At 42.0% G+C, this 16,276-nt stretch overlaps 1 protein-coding gene across 2 annotated transcripts in view; it reads left to right on the forward strand.

Annotated features, from left to right (window-relative positions):
• The window catches only part of PLXNA2 (plexin A2), a 771,921-nt gene that overhangs the window by 54,619 nt on the left and 701,026 nt on the right, over positions 1-16,276 (forward strand). For both annotated transcript variants that reach the window (XM_060231255.1, XM_060231256.1), the window contains exons 2-3: positions 7,358-8,634; positions 13,234-13,416. In XM_060231255.1, coding sequence (XP_060087238.1) covers positions 7,447-8,634; positions 13,234-13,416 — 1,371 coding nt within the window. In that variant the 5' untranslated portion in view covers positions 7,358-7,446. The remainder of the gene's footprint in view (positions 1-7,357; positions 8,635-13,233; positions 13,417-16,276) is intronic.

The raw sequence follows: 16,276 nt of genomic DNA on the forward strand, positions 1-16,276 counted from the left end.
TGTGGAATTGTTTATATTTGTCCCCACTTAATTACAATCTGTTTTTTGATAACACTAACAGAATTGTTGCTGCTTCTAAATGGAATTTTGTGGATGGGTTTCAGTTGTAATCCTGAGGTCACATACCTTGGAGCAAGCCCTGTTAAACTCAATGGGACTTGCTTCAGAATAAACATGATAAAAAAATCAAGCTGCATGTGTTTGTAAAAGGTCTGCCTGATGCACCAAGGCAAGGCAGAATGCTGAGTACTACTGGCAGGGATATGCTTGTCTATTCCAGGACTCAGATGCTGATAGGCCCAGTTCAAATGTAAATCTATAAATGAATCATATGCTTCTACTTTGTGCCATATCCCAAATACAAGTAGAAAAATGAACAACCTGGGACCACAGTTCATATTACAGGCAATACAAAAAACAAACACTGTGATATACTGGCTAACAATGTTTAGTAAAACCTTTTTAAGAGTCATATAGCCTTTTATACACATTATAAAGAAATACAACATTACAGTATTACAAGAAAGGTTCATCCAGTGAGCCACCCAGATATAGCCTCATTTCATTAAAAAACTTCCTAATATAAACACTGACTTCGTTCTACTAGGAAAGTTCTATAGCTGTCATGTGCTGAGCTGCACCTGAGGTGGTTGGATCATTGTTAAAGGATTCCTCACAAGTGTAATATGGACTTTCTGCATGCAAAGCAGTTGCACAGGTGTTGCTCTGTAGGGCTGTGCAATTGCTTTGCATGCAGAAAGTTCATGCCCTATCTCTGCTGCTTGGCACTAGTGAATTCAATGCACTGACTTTGTGCTACAGTCCCTGCACAAAGCCCCTACTCCAATTTGTGAATCAGAGAGATTCTCTAATTTGAACTAAGGTCCAATGTATTGCACTGCCACAGTGGCACATTCTGCTGGCACATAGCACTGTTATGTTCCTTGCAAGCAAGCACCCTCACCACAGTTGACTTTCCACTGCAGATATTTTCTAGGAAAATCTGACTGCTTCCTGGGGTAGTTTTTCCCACCACAGGGAACAATGACCCTCTTAGAGTGCCCTTAGGATAAGAACCCCTGGTTCAATCTTTCTGGAACATGACAATTCTGGTGGTGAGAGGCACCTGAAGCAGCCCTGAAAATGTGGTGCCTCTCCCTCAAACCTGCTGCCGCCCATACTCACTTTCCCCACTCTAATTAAAGTGGGGAAAGTGACTGCTTTTTCCCAGCATAGGGGAAAAGGACCAATTTTGGGTGCCCCTAGAATTGGACCTCCTGGTACTTTAAAAAAAATATATTTATTTTTTCCTTAGAGTTTTATCCTGCCCTCTCCGCAAGTGGACTCAGGGCAGTTAACAGTCATTTTAAAACAACAATTTCAAGTTACAAATTTAAAACTATAAAACTTAAACAATTAAACATTCAAAACTACATATTTGGTGCTATTCAGAAGATTTTTATATAAGCAGATCAGATTATGTTGATGTCATAGTTCTTCTGTTTATCTGTTAGTGGTTCTTCTGATGGTATTGCTCAGCAACATAAAAGTGGCAGCCTTCTCCCACTTAGTTATTATAGGCCAGTTGGAAAAGTTCAATTTTACAGGCCCTGCGGAATTGGGAGAGAACCCACAGGGCTCTTATGGCCTCTGGGAGAGTGTTTCACAGCATTGGTGCTGCCACTGAGAAGGCCTTGACCTGTGTAGATCTCAATCTGGCCTCCCTTGGTCCGGGGATGGATAGCAGATTTTGTGCTCCGGAACACAGTGCTCTCTGGGGAACATATGGGGAAAGGCAGTCCCATAGATAGACAGGTCCTTGACCATATAGGGCTTTAAAGGTCAATATCAGCACTTTGAAATGGACTCGGTACACAATAGGCAGCCAGTGCAGCTCTTTCAGCACTGGTTGAATGTGCTCCCATCAAGGGAACCCAATAAACAACTGTGCTGCAGCATTTTGCACTAGCTGCAGTTTCCGAGTCAGAGTCAAGGGCAGCCCCATGTAAAGGGCATTACAGTAGTCTATTCTTGAGGTGACCATAGCATAGATCACCATTGCTAAGTCACAGTGCTCCAAAAAAGAGGCCAACTGCCATAGCCATTGCAGATGAAAGAAGGTGGACTTGGTAGTAGCTGCTACCTGGGCCTCCATAGTCAAAGAGCACTCCAGGAGCACTCCCAGACCTTCGGGGCCGATATTAGTGGCACCCCACCAAAAGCTGGCAAAGGGATCTCCCTTCCTGGACTTGGGGGTTCTGTGGGGGAGAGACTTCTGCAGCTGCCCTGCAAATTTGGAGCCTCTTCCTCAAACCCCCTGCCTCCCATCTGCTAATCATTATACCCTATTTTGCCACTGACTTCAATGACCTGTAGGGAATAATGGTGAGATGGGGCACCCAGTTTGGGTACCCCTAGAATTGGACCCCCTGGCTCAATCTTTTTGAAACTTGGAGGTTCTGTGGGGGAGAGGCTTCTGCAGCTACCCTGAAAATATGAACCCCCTTCCCCCCAGCTGCAATTCATTATACCCTATTTTGCCATTGACTACAATGACCCATAGGGTATAATGGGGCTGTGTATTTGGAAATAGGAGCCCCGTTGCACAGAGTGGTAAGCTGCAGTACTGCAGTCAAAGCTTTACTCATGACCTGAGTTCCATTGCAGTGGAAGCTGGGTTCAAGTAGCCAGCTCAAGGTTGACTCAGCCTCCATCCTTCCGAGGCTGGTAAAATGAGTACCCAGCTTGTGGGGGGTAAAGTGTAGATGACTGGAGAAGGCAATGGCAAACCACCCCATAAAAAGTCCACCAAGAAAACGTCATGATGTGACATCACCTCATAGGTTGGTAACAGTGCTTGCACAGGGGACTGCCTTTACTTTTTACCTTTATATTTGTGAATAGTCAAATATCTTCTGTATATTTGGGAGTAGCCAAATCTGGTATTTGGGGATATTCAGCCCTCCTGAATATCTTGACCCTGAATAATGTCAAATCTGGATTTTACCAGATTTTTCCCCCCACACCCCTAATACCTCCCCGTGTCATGCTACTGAATCTAATTGGACCTCAGAGCACTTCTGTCTACAAGAAAGGGGACTTAGTCGGCTTGGGGAAACTTAGGTCTGACTCATGTCATGAGTAACAAGAAATTTGACCTTTCAGAAAAAAAAAAAACTAATTGTACTGACTGTATATCAGATCCTGGGGACAAGCAAAAGGGAAGTATCCTCAACTTCATGCCATGGTTGTTTAGTTCAAGAGAGGGAAATATGCAGGAGTAGATGAGGGATGAGAACCTTGACTGGGTTCTTAAGAATCATTTCCCCTTTCTTTTGTAATTTTAAGGTTCCTCTGGTAAGAGAAGTCACTTTGTCTTAGCATTGATTAAAACTTCTCTCACCCCCCCCCCCCACATTCCTGACCACTAGCTGCCCACCTTTAGAAAATATAGACACTATTATGGAAGGAGACACTGAAACTGTTTTATTTTTGTGGTCTGTTCTTGGATTTGGAATAATTTTGTGTTGAGTTCAGTTCTCTCCTGTAAAATGCAGCTGAGGTGCTTAAGGAAAGGTAACTTTCTATTAATTACACAGAAAACTGGCAACAGGAATGGACCACTTGCGCCCAAATAAAGAATTACACAATCCAGGGCCTCTAGTTTATAAATATCTACAATCATAGAACAAAAACTTCTAATCCCTGATGCTCTCTGACTATACTGTTCCACATAGCTGGAAGTTATTTATATTGCATTAAAAAGCAGCTCTCAGGTATATGAGATCATATTGGAACTGGCACCTGGATAATAAGCTTTTTGGAGCAATTTTATTAAAGTACATTAACAGGATTAAGTTAGAAGTTCTGTTTCTTGCTTAGTAGCTATTTGTCCTGTAAATAGTATTGTGTGCATTCTGGAGTGTTTCAGGTAAGTGGAAAATTCTGAGGCAGAAAAGATTATGAGGCAAAAAGCATTTCATTTCATTCCATTTCTTTTTCTATCTCAGACATCTTGGGATAAAGGAGAGGATGGTCATTTGAGAGAGAATGACAATTTTTAAAAGGGTTTTTAATAACTCCTATTTCTGCTTGACAGTTGATTGTGTGTGAATGAAAGAGAAGTAGAAGTAGGAGAAAAAAATCTTTAAAAGGTGCTGTTCCAGCACTTTGTCATTTTTTGTTTATATCATTCTGTTTAGCACTAGTCCTTCTGAGGATTGTATAAAGCATTGGAGCCACATGCCTGTGCCATAGAATCTTTACAAACAGCAGTAGTTCCCAAAACCAAAACAAAACAAAAAAACAAAACACCCTCAGTTGAACATATCAATATTGCAAGGGGCTGAATCCTAGCCAGGCAAAACCAGCTCTTTATTCTTTCAAGAAATGTGCAGAGGCATGCATAGAAAGAGGTGTGTGCTCTCCATCACCACCAGGGGCCAAAGAAGGCTGCACAGGTGCCTGGGAGGAGGACTCTTAGGGGTGGCAAAATGTGTTGAGTTGGCCCTAATATGTCTGCATGGCAAACGTTAAAGTTATTTAATTCCATAGAATTCTGGAGATGGTAATTTTATCAGAGGCTACAGTTCTTTAATAGAATTAAAGTTCCCAAGCAAAGTACAGATGCTCCAGTTTTATAAATGATCTATCTGGATTTGGGGCTTTTCCAATGCTAGAGGGCCTCACTAGGCTTCTGTGTATTAGAATTTTACTGTGAGGTACTGTGTGATACCATCTGGGATTGCCAAACCCCAAGGGTGGCTGGGATTATAATTGGGATCACCTGAAGAAAATGGCTGCTTTGGAAGATGGCTCTATGGCATTATGCCCCATGGAAGTCTCTCCCCTGGTCAAACCCCACCTTTCTCAGGCTTCAGCCCCCAAATTACCCAGTATTCCCAAACTGGGAGCTGGCAACCCTAGTATCATGACATAGTCACAGTGTGTAACTGAGGCTTTGTTTGGGGCATGTATGGTGTGGCTTCCTGTGTTAGAAAAGTCTTTGAAACAAAGATGGAGTAATTTATTCCATTTTTCTGAGTCTGTTCCAGTTTGCCACCAAATTCCACCTACAATAGAAGCATCAAATTTGCTTATGATCAGTTCTTTGCTAGAGTACCTACACAACTCTAGAGATAATGGGGTTTTTTTTGGCAGTATATTGTGTATAACGATTGTTGCAAGGAATGAGTATTTTGAGTATCAACTATACCAGATCAGAGGACTTAACTGTGGTATGTTGTTGTCCAGCAACACCAGAGTGAAAACTGTAGCAATTGCAGACCTTGTGTGAACAATGCTTTCTCAATCCAGTGAGTGCTTTTGTAGTAAAGAATAAGAGCAGCTGCTGAACTCTACCCCTTTCCAATGATTGTTCTTTCAGACAGGTACTGTGTGCAGCTGATGGCCAGCGTACAAATAAAAAAGGGGGGCTGTAAGCCAGTATTGAAAGGCATGTACAGCTGCTGCCTGCCAAACCCAATCAAAGGCTACTCTGCTGTTACAGCAAAGAGCAGGGGTTCATCCAGTCTTAGTCAGGGTGAGCTTCAGACAGCAGAAAAGAGAGGCAGAGGTGGAGCTGGAGATTCAGCAAGTTTCAGTGCAGTGTGCAATGCAATGTGTTATGTAACTGACAGAAACCCAGAAATAATTCTTTACAAAAGGAGTAAATGGCATCAGAAGAAAGGGCTTCATTCTTACTGGAGGTAGGGAGCAGGGGAGAGCATCCACTCTCTTTTTCCAAGGGAAACTGAGCATTACCCAGGGTGGTTCATCACTTTTTCCTGTCTTTGCATTTGATTTTCCTGATTCAAATGTTCTTCACCCTAATGTTTCTGAGTGGCATGCCACTGAATTTAAGAAACATTAAAGATTCATGGAAGATAGATTAGGGGAGTACTTTAAGAGCCTCACACTGCTAACTGGTGGAGATGGCTCATCTCTCAGATGATACAGATATTTTCCTGGGTGCCGGCGCTGAAGACGGTGCATCAGTCTTTTCTGGTACAGTAGCAGTGTTTTATCCTTGATCTAGATGTCTTTTATATCTGATCTGAAGAGTGGATAGAAGAAGACTGGCTACCAAACAGCTATAGCACAGTTGCTTGGGCTTAGCCATACCAGCTGCAAAGGGGGGACACATAGAAGGGGAACAAAAATGTCAGTAGTTGTGCAGATATGGGCAGGTGGAAAGAGTAAAGTTTTTTCATGGTTGGGTCTAATTTAAGTTGCTTGGCTTTAATATCCAAAAAGATGTGCTCAAATGTATCTCCTATTTCTTTGTGATGTTCATGTGCATATCATTGCCAGATATGTGAAGACTGGAAGTTATTCTTTTATGTAACCAGGATGCTAAATAATATGTTATCCAATCAGTATAGCTCTCCCTGCACTGCTCCCCTTGTACAATAAATAGAAAACAGGCAAAATGCCAGGGCTGTGTCTGCTTTTCTCTCTACTGCTGCTCCACATGAAAGCAGCGGTACAAAGCCATGTGATACCTTACAAAGTAGGCATTCCTCATCAACACCATTTCATACCTCATGCAGTCCTCAGTGGCCAGATTGTACAAGCGAACTATACTTAGGTCTACTCAGAAGTTTCATTTTAGTCAATGGAGTTTTTACTTCCAGAAAAGTGGATTGCAGCCACCATCTTTAAAATACTGTAGAACTCTTTGTCTTTGGTCTGTGGTCAAGATTCTACATCGCGACTGCACATCTGTGAGTGACAAATGCCTATGTGACCTTCCACTTGATGCAGAGTCTGTAAGTTCATCCAGCAGTGGCACACAGCCTACTCTCTATGGACTGCTCAATTATAGAAGGTACAGACACAGCCTAAGGCACCAAGTTGCAGGTGAATGGGAGGTGTGCGGAAACAGGAGGTGCTGCCAACACGTGGGGTCTCTGCTGATATTTCTCTCTTTAATTAAATTGTAACCCCTATGGATTTCATGGGCAGGAAACCTCTCTTACTCACCTGTCAGTTCAACACCTTGCAAATAAGCCCCTCTAGCCAAGGTTGTTAGATCTGATGACTGGGTAGGTGAACTGTCTGCAAAACACTTGTCTTTTGGCTGAGATTGATTATTCCCTCCTGCAGCTGAATGAACTCATGACTCAGAGCATATTATGAGCAGTTAAACTGCGTAACAATTAATGCACAGAGGCGGAACAGAGTGCTAAAGCCTTCACTGTTCACTCAAATGGGAACTGTGCTTATTCTTCATGGGTTTAGAGATGTTCTTATTTTATCTCAAGGAGTCTTTAATGAAAAAGCCTGTTTGAATTGTATCTACAGGATGCTTCTGGTCTAATCGTTTTCTCCTGTGCATGTGTTTTTATTTTTGTAGAACCATGTGAGGCACCCTGCTACAGCAAGAGACACATACAGGGAGTTCTGAGGGTCGCATTCTGTTGCCTCTTCACTCCTTACTGCAGGATGGAAAAGAGAAAGATCTGGCCTCAGATATGGGTCTCCGATGGCTGGTCAGTGGCCTTGGTGTTTCTTTGTTTGGTTTCTTTTTCAAGAAATGCTGCAAGCACTTCCATTTTCAATTCTTTTCATTCTGAGAACCGTGACTGGACTTTCAACCACTTGACTGTCCATCAGGCCACTGGAGCAGTCTATGTGGGAGCCATCAATCGGGTTTATAAGCTGTCTGGAAACTTGACCATCTTGGTAGCTCACAAGACAGGACCTGAGGAGGACAACAAGTCTTGCTACCCGCCACTCATAGTGCAACCCTGCAGTGAGATTTTGACTCTCACCAACAATGTTAACAAGCTGCTGATCATTGACTACTCTGAAAATAGGTTGTTAGCCTGTGGAAGCCTCTACCAGGGAGTATGCAAACTTCTGCGACTGGATGATCTTTTCATACTAGTGGAACCATCTCACAAAAAAGAGCACTATCTTTCCAGTGTTAACCAGACTGGAACTATGTATGGAGTTATAGTTCGTTCTGAGGGTGAGGATGGGAAGCTATTCATTGGTACTGCAGTGGATGGCAAACAGGATTACTTCCCCACTCTCTCCAGCCGCAAGCTGCCACGTGACCCAGAATCATCAGCAATGTTGGATTATGAGCTCCACAGTGACTTTGTTTCATCTCTCATCAAAATCCCTTCAGACACACTGGCCCTGGTCTCACACTTTGATATCTTCTACATCTATGGATTTGCCAGCGGCAATTTTGTCTATTTTCTAACTGTCCAACCAGAGACACCTGAGGGTGTATCTATCAACTCAGCCAGTGATCTCTTCTACACATCTCGAATTGTGCGTCTCTGCAAGGATGATCCCAAGTTCCACTCTTATGTATCTCTGCCTTTTGGCTGTGTCAAGGGTGATGTGGAATATCGACTCCTACAGGCTGCCTTCCTTTCTAAGCCAGGGAATGTGCTGGCCAGGTCTCTCAATATTACTGGTCAAGATGATGTCCTTTTTGCCATCTTCTCCAAAGGGCAGAAACAGTATCACCAGCCCCCTGATGATTCAGCTCTTTGTATCTTCCCCATCCGTGCAATAAATGCCCAAATTAAGGACCGCCTGCAGTCTTGCTACCAGGGAGAAGGCAACCTGGAACTCAACTGGCTGCTAGGGAAAGATGTTCAGTGTACCAAGGCGGTAAGAATGTTCATAGTATTTTAGTTAACATTCCTTGAGAGGAAAGTATGGGAAACATAAGCATCCTACAATCCAAGAACTTGTTTCTTGGCCTTGCAGATACCATAAGAACATAAGAGAAGCCATGTTGGATTAGGCCAATGGCCCATCCAGTCCAATAATCTGTGTCACACAGTCGCCATAATTTTTAAACCAGCAGATTCAAGTAATAACTCAGTTACAGGCTCACTCTGTTATAAAATAAAAGCACCAGTGCTAACTGTCAACATTAGCTGATGGGGGAGGGACAGTGGCTCAGTGGTAGAGCATCTGCTTGGGAAGCAGAAGGTCCCAGGTTCAATCCCTGGCATCTCCAGAAAAGGGTCCAGGCAAATAGGTGTGAAAAGCCTCAGCTTGAGACCCTGGAGAGCTGCTGCCAGTCTGAGAAGACAATACTGACATTGATGGACCAAAGGTCTGATTCCGTATAAAGCAGCTTCATATGTTCATATGTTCACTGGGAAGGCATTGTCTGGAAAACAATTCTCACTTATAAATGCATCTGTTTAAAGTGTTGAGTTGTTTCTTCCTTTGTTCCCTTTGTGTCAGAATGAGGAGCATAATTGATTCATGTATCATGATGGAAAGGTGAATTCTTTAACGAGCAATCGTTCCGTTATTATGGTAATATAAGTCAATAATACAAAGCATTTGAATTGGAGGGTTCTGTTTCTGCCCAGTCTGATACCAAACCTGAGAAAGACTGGAAAGGATGCCAACAGGAAGGCTTCATCAGAATGAGCCTCAAAGATTAATGACAATTAGAGTCTCCTCTTTGTTCTTGATTGATGTAGTTGTCCTGTTTGAGTAGATGCAGAAGAACTGAGAAACCTCTTTTTCCATGTCAAAGGAAGCAGTCATAGGCAAGCCTGCTCAGAAGTAAGTCCTATGCTATTCAATGGGGCATAGCCCCAGAAAACCTTCCCCAGGATTGCTGCCAAAATCAAGGTTATCTGTAGTGTCACAGTAAGTAAAGAAATTTGTGTTGACCAATAGAGGCAGCTTATTTAAGACGCTTTATGAATGCAGCCAATGGAAACTGGAATTTTTTTCCAGTAGTGAGACCATGAAGTTCTTTAGGTTGTCTGCAATTAAGTGGGAATCCTGCTTGGGTCCAATCAGCATAAATAACATTCATTTGCTCTTCAAGGATTTCCATTTACAGAAGTGCTCTAAGTGTTTGCAGAGGAAGGACAGCATCATTTATTCTCTCTTGCTGACTAGGGAAGGCAGAAACAATAGCAAGTGATTTCTGAAGGATAACAGAAAAGTCATTACTAGAGTCCTGATATTCTGCATCCCAAGACAAGCTGTCTTCTGAACCCAGCTTGTTTCAAAGGCATTTGGTCTTGAAGGAAATCTGGGAAAGGGAAAAGGGGAACTGCACAGTTCTATCAGCTGCTTAGATCATCCTATGAGATTGGCAGAGGATGTGTTTTCTGCTGCTTGGTTCAGCCAGTTGCAGTGCCCATCTTCTTGCAGGAAAATACTTTGAGGGTGTGAAATGTTCACTCTGTTATCAGTTCATACTGTTATACAGGACAAAATTGGCTGCTTTTCTGAAAGGAAGGAGCAGCCTCAAGTAGGAAATCACAATTTCCTTTCAGAGAGTGGACACCTGCACTTTCTATGCCAGTAGCAGCTGGTTTTTCACAAGTAGGAAAGGTGTAGTTGATTTTGGCCATCATATTTCTACCAGATAATTTCTAGAGGGGTGGGGAGGGGCAGAAAACAAACAAACAAAAACAGAGAAGAGGAGTTTGTGTCTGACTTTCATTGAAATCTGCCTCCGTTCCTGAGGACTGGAAGGTAGCAAATGTTACCCCCATCTTTAAAAAGGGTTCCAGAGGAGATCTGGGAAATTACAAGTCAGTCAGTCTGACTTCAATACCGGGAAAGTTGGTAAAAACTATAATCATGGACAGAATGAGTAGGCACATTGATGAACACAAGTTATTGAGGAAGACTCAGCATGGGTTCTGTAAGGGAAGATCTTGCCTCAGTAACCTGTTACAGTTCTTTGAGGGGGTGAACAAACATGTGGACAAAGGGGACCCAATAGATGTTGTTTACCTTGACTTCCAGAAAGCTTTTGATAAAGTTCGTTATCAAAGGCTTCTTAGTAAACTCGAGAGTTACGGAGTAAAAGGACAAGTCCTCTTCTGGATCAAAACCTGGCTAATTATTAGGAAACAGAGTGAGTATAAATGGGCAGTCTTCACAGTGGAAGATGGTAAGCAGTGGGGTGCCGCAGAGCTCAGTACTGGGTCCCATGCTCTTTAACTTGTTCATAAATGATTTGGAGTTGAGAGTAAGCAGTGAAGTGGCTAAGTTTGCAGATGACACTAAATTGTTCAGGGTGGTAAGAACCAGAGAGGATTGTGAGGCTCTCCAAAGGGAACTGTTGAGGGGGCATCAACGTGGCAGATGAGGTTCAATGTGACCAAGTGCAAAGAAATGCACATTGGGGCCAAAAATCCCAGCTACAAATACAAGTTGATGGGATGTGAACTGGCATGATTAAAGGTTTGGAATACTTTCCTTATTAAGAAAGGTTAAAACGCTTGGGGCTCTTTAGCTTGGAGGTACATCGACTGCAGGGTGACATGATAGAGGTTTACAAGATTATGCATGGAATGGAGAAAGAAGAGAAAGAAGTGCTTTTCTCCCTTTCTCACAATACAAGAACTCGTGGGCATTCAATGAAATTGCTGAGCAGTAGGGTTAGAATGGATAAAAGGAAGTACTTCTTCACCCAAAGGGTGATTAACATAGCCAGCTTCAAGAGGGGTTTGGATAAATATATGGAGCAGAGGTCCATCAGTGGCTATTAGCCACAGCATATTATTGGAACTGTCTGGTGCAGTGATGCTCTGTATTCTTGGTGCTTTGGGAGGGGGGGAGACAAAGTGGAAGGGCTTCTAGCCCCATTTGTGAACCTCCTTTCTTTTTTTGGCCACTGTGTGACACAGAGTGTTGGACTGAATGGGTCATTAGCCTGATCCAACATGGCTTCTCTTATGTTCTTAGGAAATGAACTGTAATGGCACAAGGAGCAAAATTAAACAGGGGTTGAATTTGTTTTTATCTGCCTCTCTGGATTTGGAGGGCTATGGAAGTAAAATTCTGACTCAAGATGTGAATCAGGAAAACGTGGGAAGGAGTGCTTCTGAAGAATAGATTGTTCTGTCTTTGTCTTTTCAGAAGGAATTCTGGGTGGCATTTTGTGTGGGTTTGTATATGGTTTTCTATAACAGGGGAATATTAAACAATCTGTGAATCTACCTTCTATATCCAAATTAATTCAGCAGCTTTAAGCAGTTCATTGAGTCACTCTTAAGTTTGCTCCGTGCACTTAACCACAGGATTTCAGAGTGGAGGCCTCAGCCAATCATCACAGGTTGGTAAAGGTCCACAAAAGTATTGATCTACTAGGGTTGCCAGGTCTAACTAAGAAAATATCTGGAGACTTTGGGGGCGGAGCCTAGAGACTTTTGGAGTGGAGCCAGGAGACTTTCCCATTCTCTAAAATAAAATAAAAAAACAGCTGTGCAGTTCCCCTAAATACAGTCTTCATTTCCGCATCTGCTAGCAGCTGCACTTCCACTAAATGAAAGTGAAATCTCACACACTAACAAAACAACCAAAATAAACAGTTTGCAAGAACACATTTTTGTTATTTCATTGGGGCAATTTATTCATGGGAACTGCTGAATGTAACCATCTGCTGTATATCAACCAACTTCTTCAGACTAACAGGAAAATGAAAGGAGAGCAGCCTAGGGAGTGGAGTTTTCTTCCATCCCATAATCAGGTTCTAGTTAACTCCATTTAACTATGCATACAACTTGTGAAACCAATGCAAAACAAACAGAGGGACTGTAATGGCTTCTCTTCTTTTCTCACATGGTTCACACACACACCAGAGCCTCGTGGGTCTGCTTGCTTACCCTGCCCATGCAGCTTTCCTCCAGTTGGGATTTAAAGGCACACATGCAGTCCGAAACACTAGCAGTTTGCAAAGTTCTTTTAAGCCTGCTGAGGCTTAAAGGCAAATGGTGGCTGGATGTAGTGTTGTTCACATAACAGACTGAGTCACACAAAAGAAAAAAAAAGTAGTTGGCGATGGTGTGTGATTTGAAGGATCAGATGGACAAACCCAAGTGTATGATTATATTACTATCCAAGAAGTAAGAAGCAAGATTTTCCTGTTAGTGTGGAAATACCAAGGGTCTCTCATGGTTCTTGTAACACAGCTGTCCAAGTCACAACTCTGTTATAAGAACCATGAGTCAAACTGGTATGCTGATGGGTATACATTGTCAAATTGACCTGTAAAATATGATGCAAGAATGATACAATGAACTGAGTCTCCAAGGTTTGTTTCAAAGTGATCTCAAAGTAAAACAAATACAGAAAAAAATTGCTGGCCTCAATTTTTAAAATGTTTCAAATGATGAAATTTTTTATATTTCAATCAGACATTGCCTTGGAGAGTTAAAAAAAAAAAAAAGCTCCTTCACTCTATACTCACCTGTATGTTTCCCCCTCCCCTTTCAGCCAGTCCCAATAGATGATAACTTCTGTGGATTGGATATTAACCAGCCACTGGGAGGCTCTGTACCTGTAGAGGGAGTGACTCTTTACACTTCCAGCCGGGATCGGATGACTTCTGTCACTTCCTATGTCTACAATGACTACAGTGTGGTATTTGTGGGGACTAAGAGTGGCAAACTGAAAAAGGTAAGTCTGCAGTTTGAACTCTGCATCTTTTATTTGTTCCATGTGTTGGTGGTCCACAAGGGTGCAGTAAACTTCTAATAGTTGTGGAGATCTCATTACTGTTTAAACATTCATGTTATAAAAGAGTCCACATCAGGGCTTTTTTTTTAAATCCGAAAAGCACAGGAATGCAGTTCCGGCTGGCTTGATACCAGGGTGTGTGGCCTGACATGCAAATAAGTTCCTGCTGGGCTTTTTTGTAGAAAAAGCCCTGTGTGAAACAATGGTGATGTCAGGGTGTGTGGCCTAATATGCAAATGAATCCCTGCTGGTCCACATTAAAAAGCCTTAATAATGCAAGTAAAAAAGAGCAAATAGAGTACTCCTCAAAACAATTGTGCAGGTAAGTTAAACATGTCTACTGTTGATTATTGTATACATTCAAGTCCATCAGTTACAAATGTTGAATAGGTGCAGAAGTGAGGTAATATTAAAAGATGAGGATATGCAAGAATTGTCCATTCATATTTTTGTAGAATTCCGGTAGAATTCCGATAGTTTCAAAGCAGAGGAATACTCCTGGAGTGATGTTACTCAATGCATCTGAGTCTACATTATCCACTTAAAAAATACTCTGGTTTCTCTTCAGATCATATAAATCCTTTGCCTTTTATATTATTCAATTATTCACCACTTTCTTTCACTGTGGGATTGATTTGTCATTTGTCTGTCATCAGAAGTTGGATATCTAATTGCTTTCTACATACAACTCGATCAAAGACTTTACTTTTGTTTCTGTGTTGCTTAGAAAACATGCAAGTCTCCCAGAAAGATTTGTACTTGCTATTTGTAAGAAATATCATTGTTAATGTATTTATGTCTTGAATGGCTGAGAACCAAATGACTGGTGTTCAAGAAGTGGCTTTGATTGGAGTTTAAATTGTCTTTTATTCATTGGTTGTTGATCTGTATTAAAACCAGGAGTGAATATATAAACATTAAGATGTGGATGATGATTTTTCATTCACATTTCACTTATTTGCAAGCAAAAAAGAGACATTTATTATAGGCATATAATCATTCCTAGCAAGATAACAATTGTGGGTAGAGGGTCCTCCCCCCACCCTCAGCAAAGCACTGGAGACATAACTTTTCATGGTAAAGTGTTCGGAAGTGTCAGGATTATCTTTCAAAAGACTGCTAAGGATTTTAAATGCATACTTTTTGTCATTGAAAAAAAACTTGTTTACAGCTCATGAAATACATCTGAACATTCTGAGGCAAAATGTTGTCTACTGTTTATTTGTATTTTTAAAAAATCATCTGCCCTTGAAACTTTCCTTGAGATAGTACCACTAAAATGAAAGAATAAATAAATATGAATACTTAAGAATAAGATAATTCCAGATCTGATAGGATTAGGGATGCCAACCTTCAGATGGGATCTGGGGATCCCCTGGAATTCCTGCTCATCTTCAGACTACAATGATGGGTTCCCCTGGAGAAAATGGATGCTTTGGTGGGTGGACTCTACGGCACTGTATCCAGCTGAGGTCCCTGTCCTCTCCAGGCTCCATCCCCAGATCTCCAAGAGTTTCCCAACCTGGACCTGACAACCCTACTCCCCCCCCCCCATCCCCTGCTGGTGGCCGAGGGGACCTGACAATCCTAAATAGGATGATAGTGAGTGATTACCTTCTAGCAATAGAACAAAGTTAGAGTCAAATGGCACCTTTAAGACCAACAAAATTGTATTCAGGGTATAAACGTTCATGTTACCAGACAAGATCAACTGTCTATACTTCAGCAGAGTTAGATTGCACCACGTCATCCATATTACCTGCCTACCTTGATATAGCCATGTTAAAGACAAACTACACATTTGGGGTTTCAACAAGTTAGATTCTGGTTCCTTGAAGTTGTGGGAAATGACTTGGGAAAAATAAAGAGCCCAAATGGTCTCAGAACATCACCACAGGAGAAGGAAGGGTGTTTTGTATAATAATCTCTCCCACCAAACCATTTCCCCATGTGGAAACAGCACTGGAGGGATGTTATTTCCCCATTTTTGTTGCCTCATGTGCACAGAATATTCCATGTGGAGCAGCAAAAACAGGGAAAACTCCTCCAGCACCATTTTCACCCTAGAACAACTTGGAGGGCAAGGCAGGAACCCCCTCCCCCTCTGGTGGCATTCTGAACCCATTGGGGTTCTCCTTTATTTTTCCCAAGCCATTCTCCACAGCTCAAATTCTGAATTTGTAATTTAGCCATTGGAATGCAGGTGTTTGTGAGTTTTGACATTGCTGTTAATGAATGCACAAGTCACCACAAAGTGATTATATTCAAGGAGCTTTCAGTCAGCAGTCATGTGCTGGGTGGGCCTATTTTATTGTGGGAATGCTTACCTATACGTTCTCAATTAGCCAAAAATAACACAACACAGTGTGCAAATATTTGAGTTCTCTAGAACTCTTCATCAGGCTGGATGTTAACAAACAAAAGGGGGGGTCCTTCATGCAGTACTGATTTTATAACACTGTTCTGGGTGGAATTGCTCTGCTAACTTCAGAAAGTGAAGGGTATGCTTAGGATCAGGTTATACCCCTGGCATTCTGGGACCCCATTCCAGGCAGATATTTGACTTCAAAAAAATAAAAGGGAAGGCATCCACACTTTTTTAAAGCACTGAATAATGTTTAACCAAATGAACAATCTCTGTATTTTAAAAACTTGTAATGCTACTCTAACTGTGATCCATATGTGTGTGTGCTCACATCATTATTACAGTTGATCAGCATTCTCCACAGCAGCCTGGGGAGGGGTGGGAGAAAAGAGCTGCCATGATAACTATGTGAACCAGACACTGCATTCTTTTGGA

This window comes from Heteronotia binoei, chromosome 2, assembly GCF_032191835.1.
Source record: "Heteronotia binoei isolate CCM8104 ecotype False Entrance Well chromosome 2, APGP_CSIRO_Hbin_v1, whole genome shotgun sequence".
Lineage (NCBI taxonomy): Eukaryota > Metazoa > Chordata > Lepidosauria > Squamata > Gekkonidae > Heteronotia > Heteronotia binoei.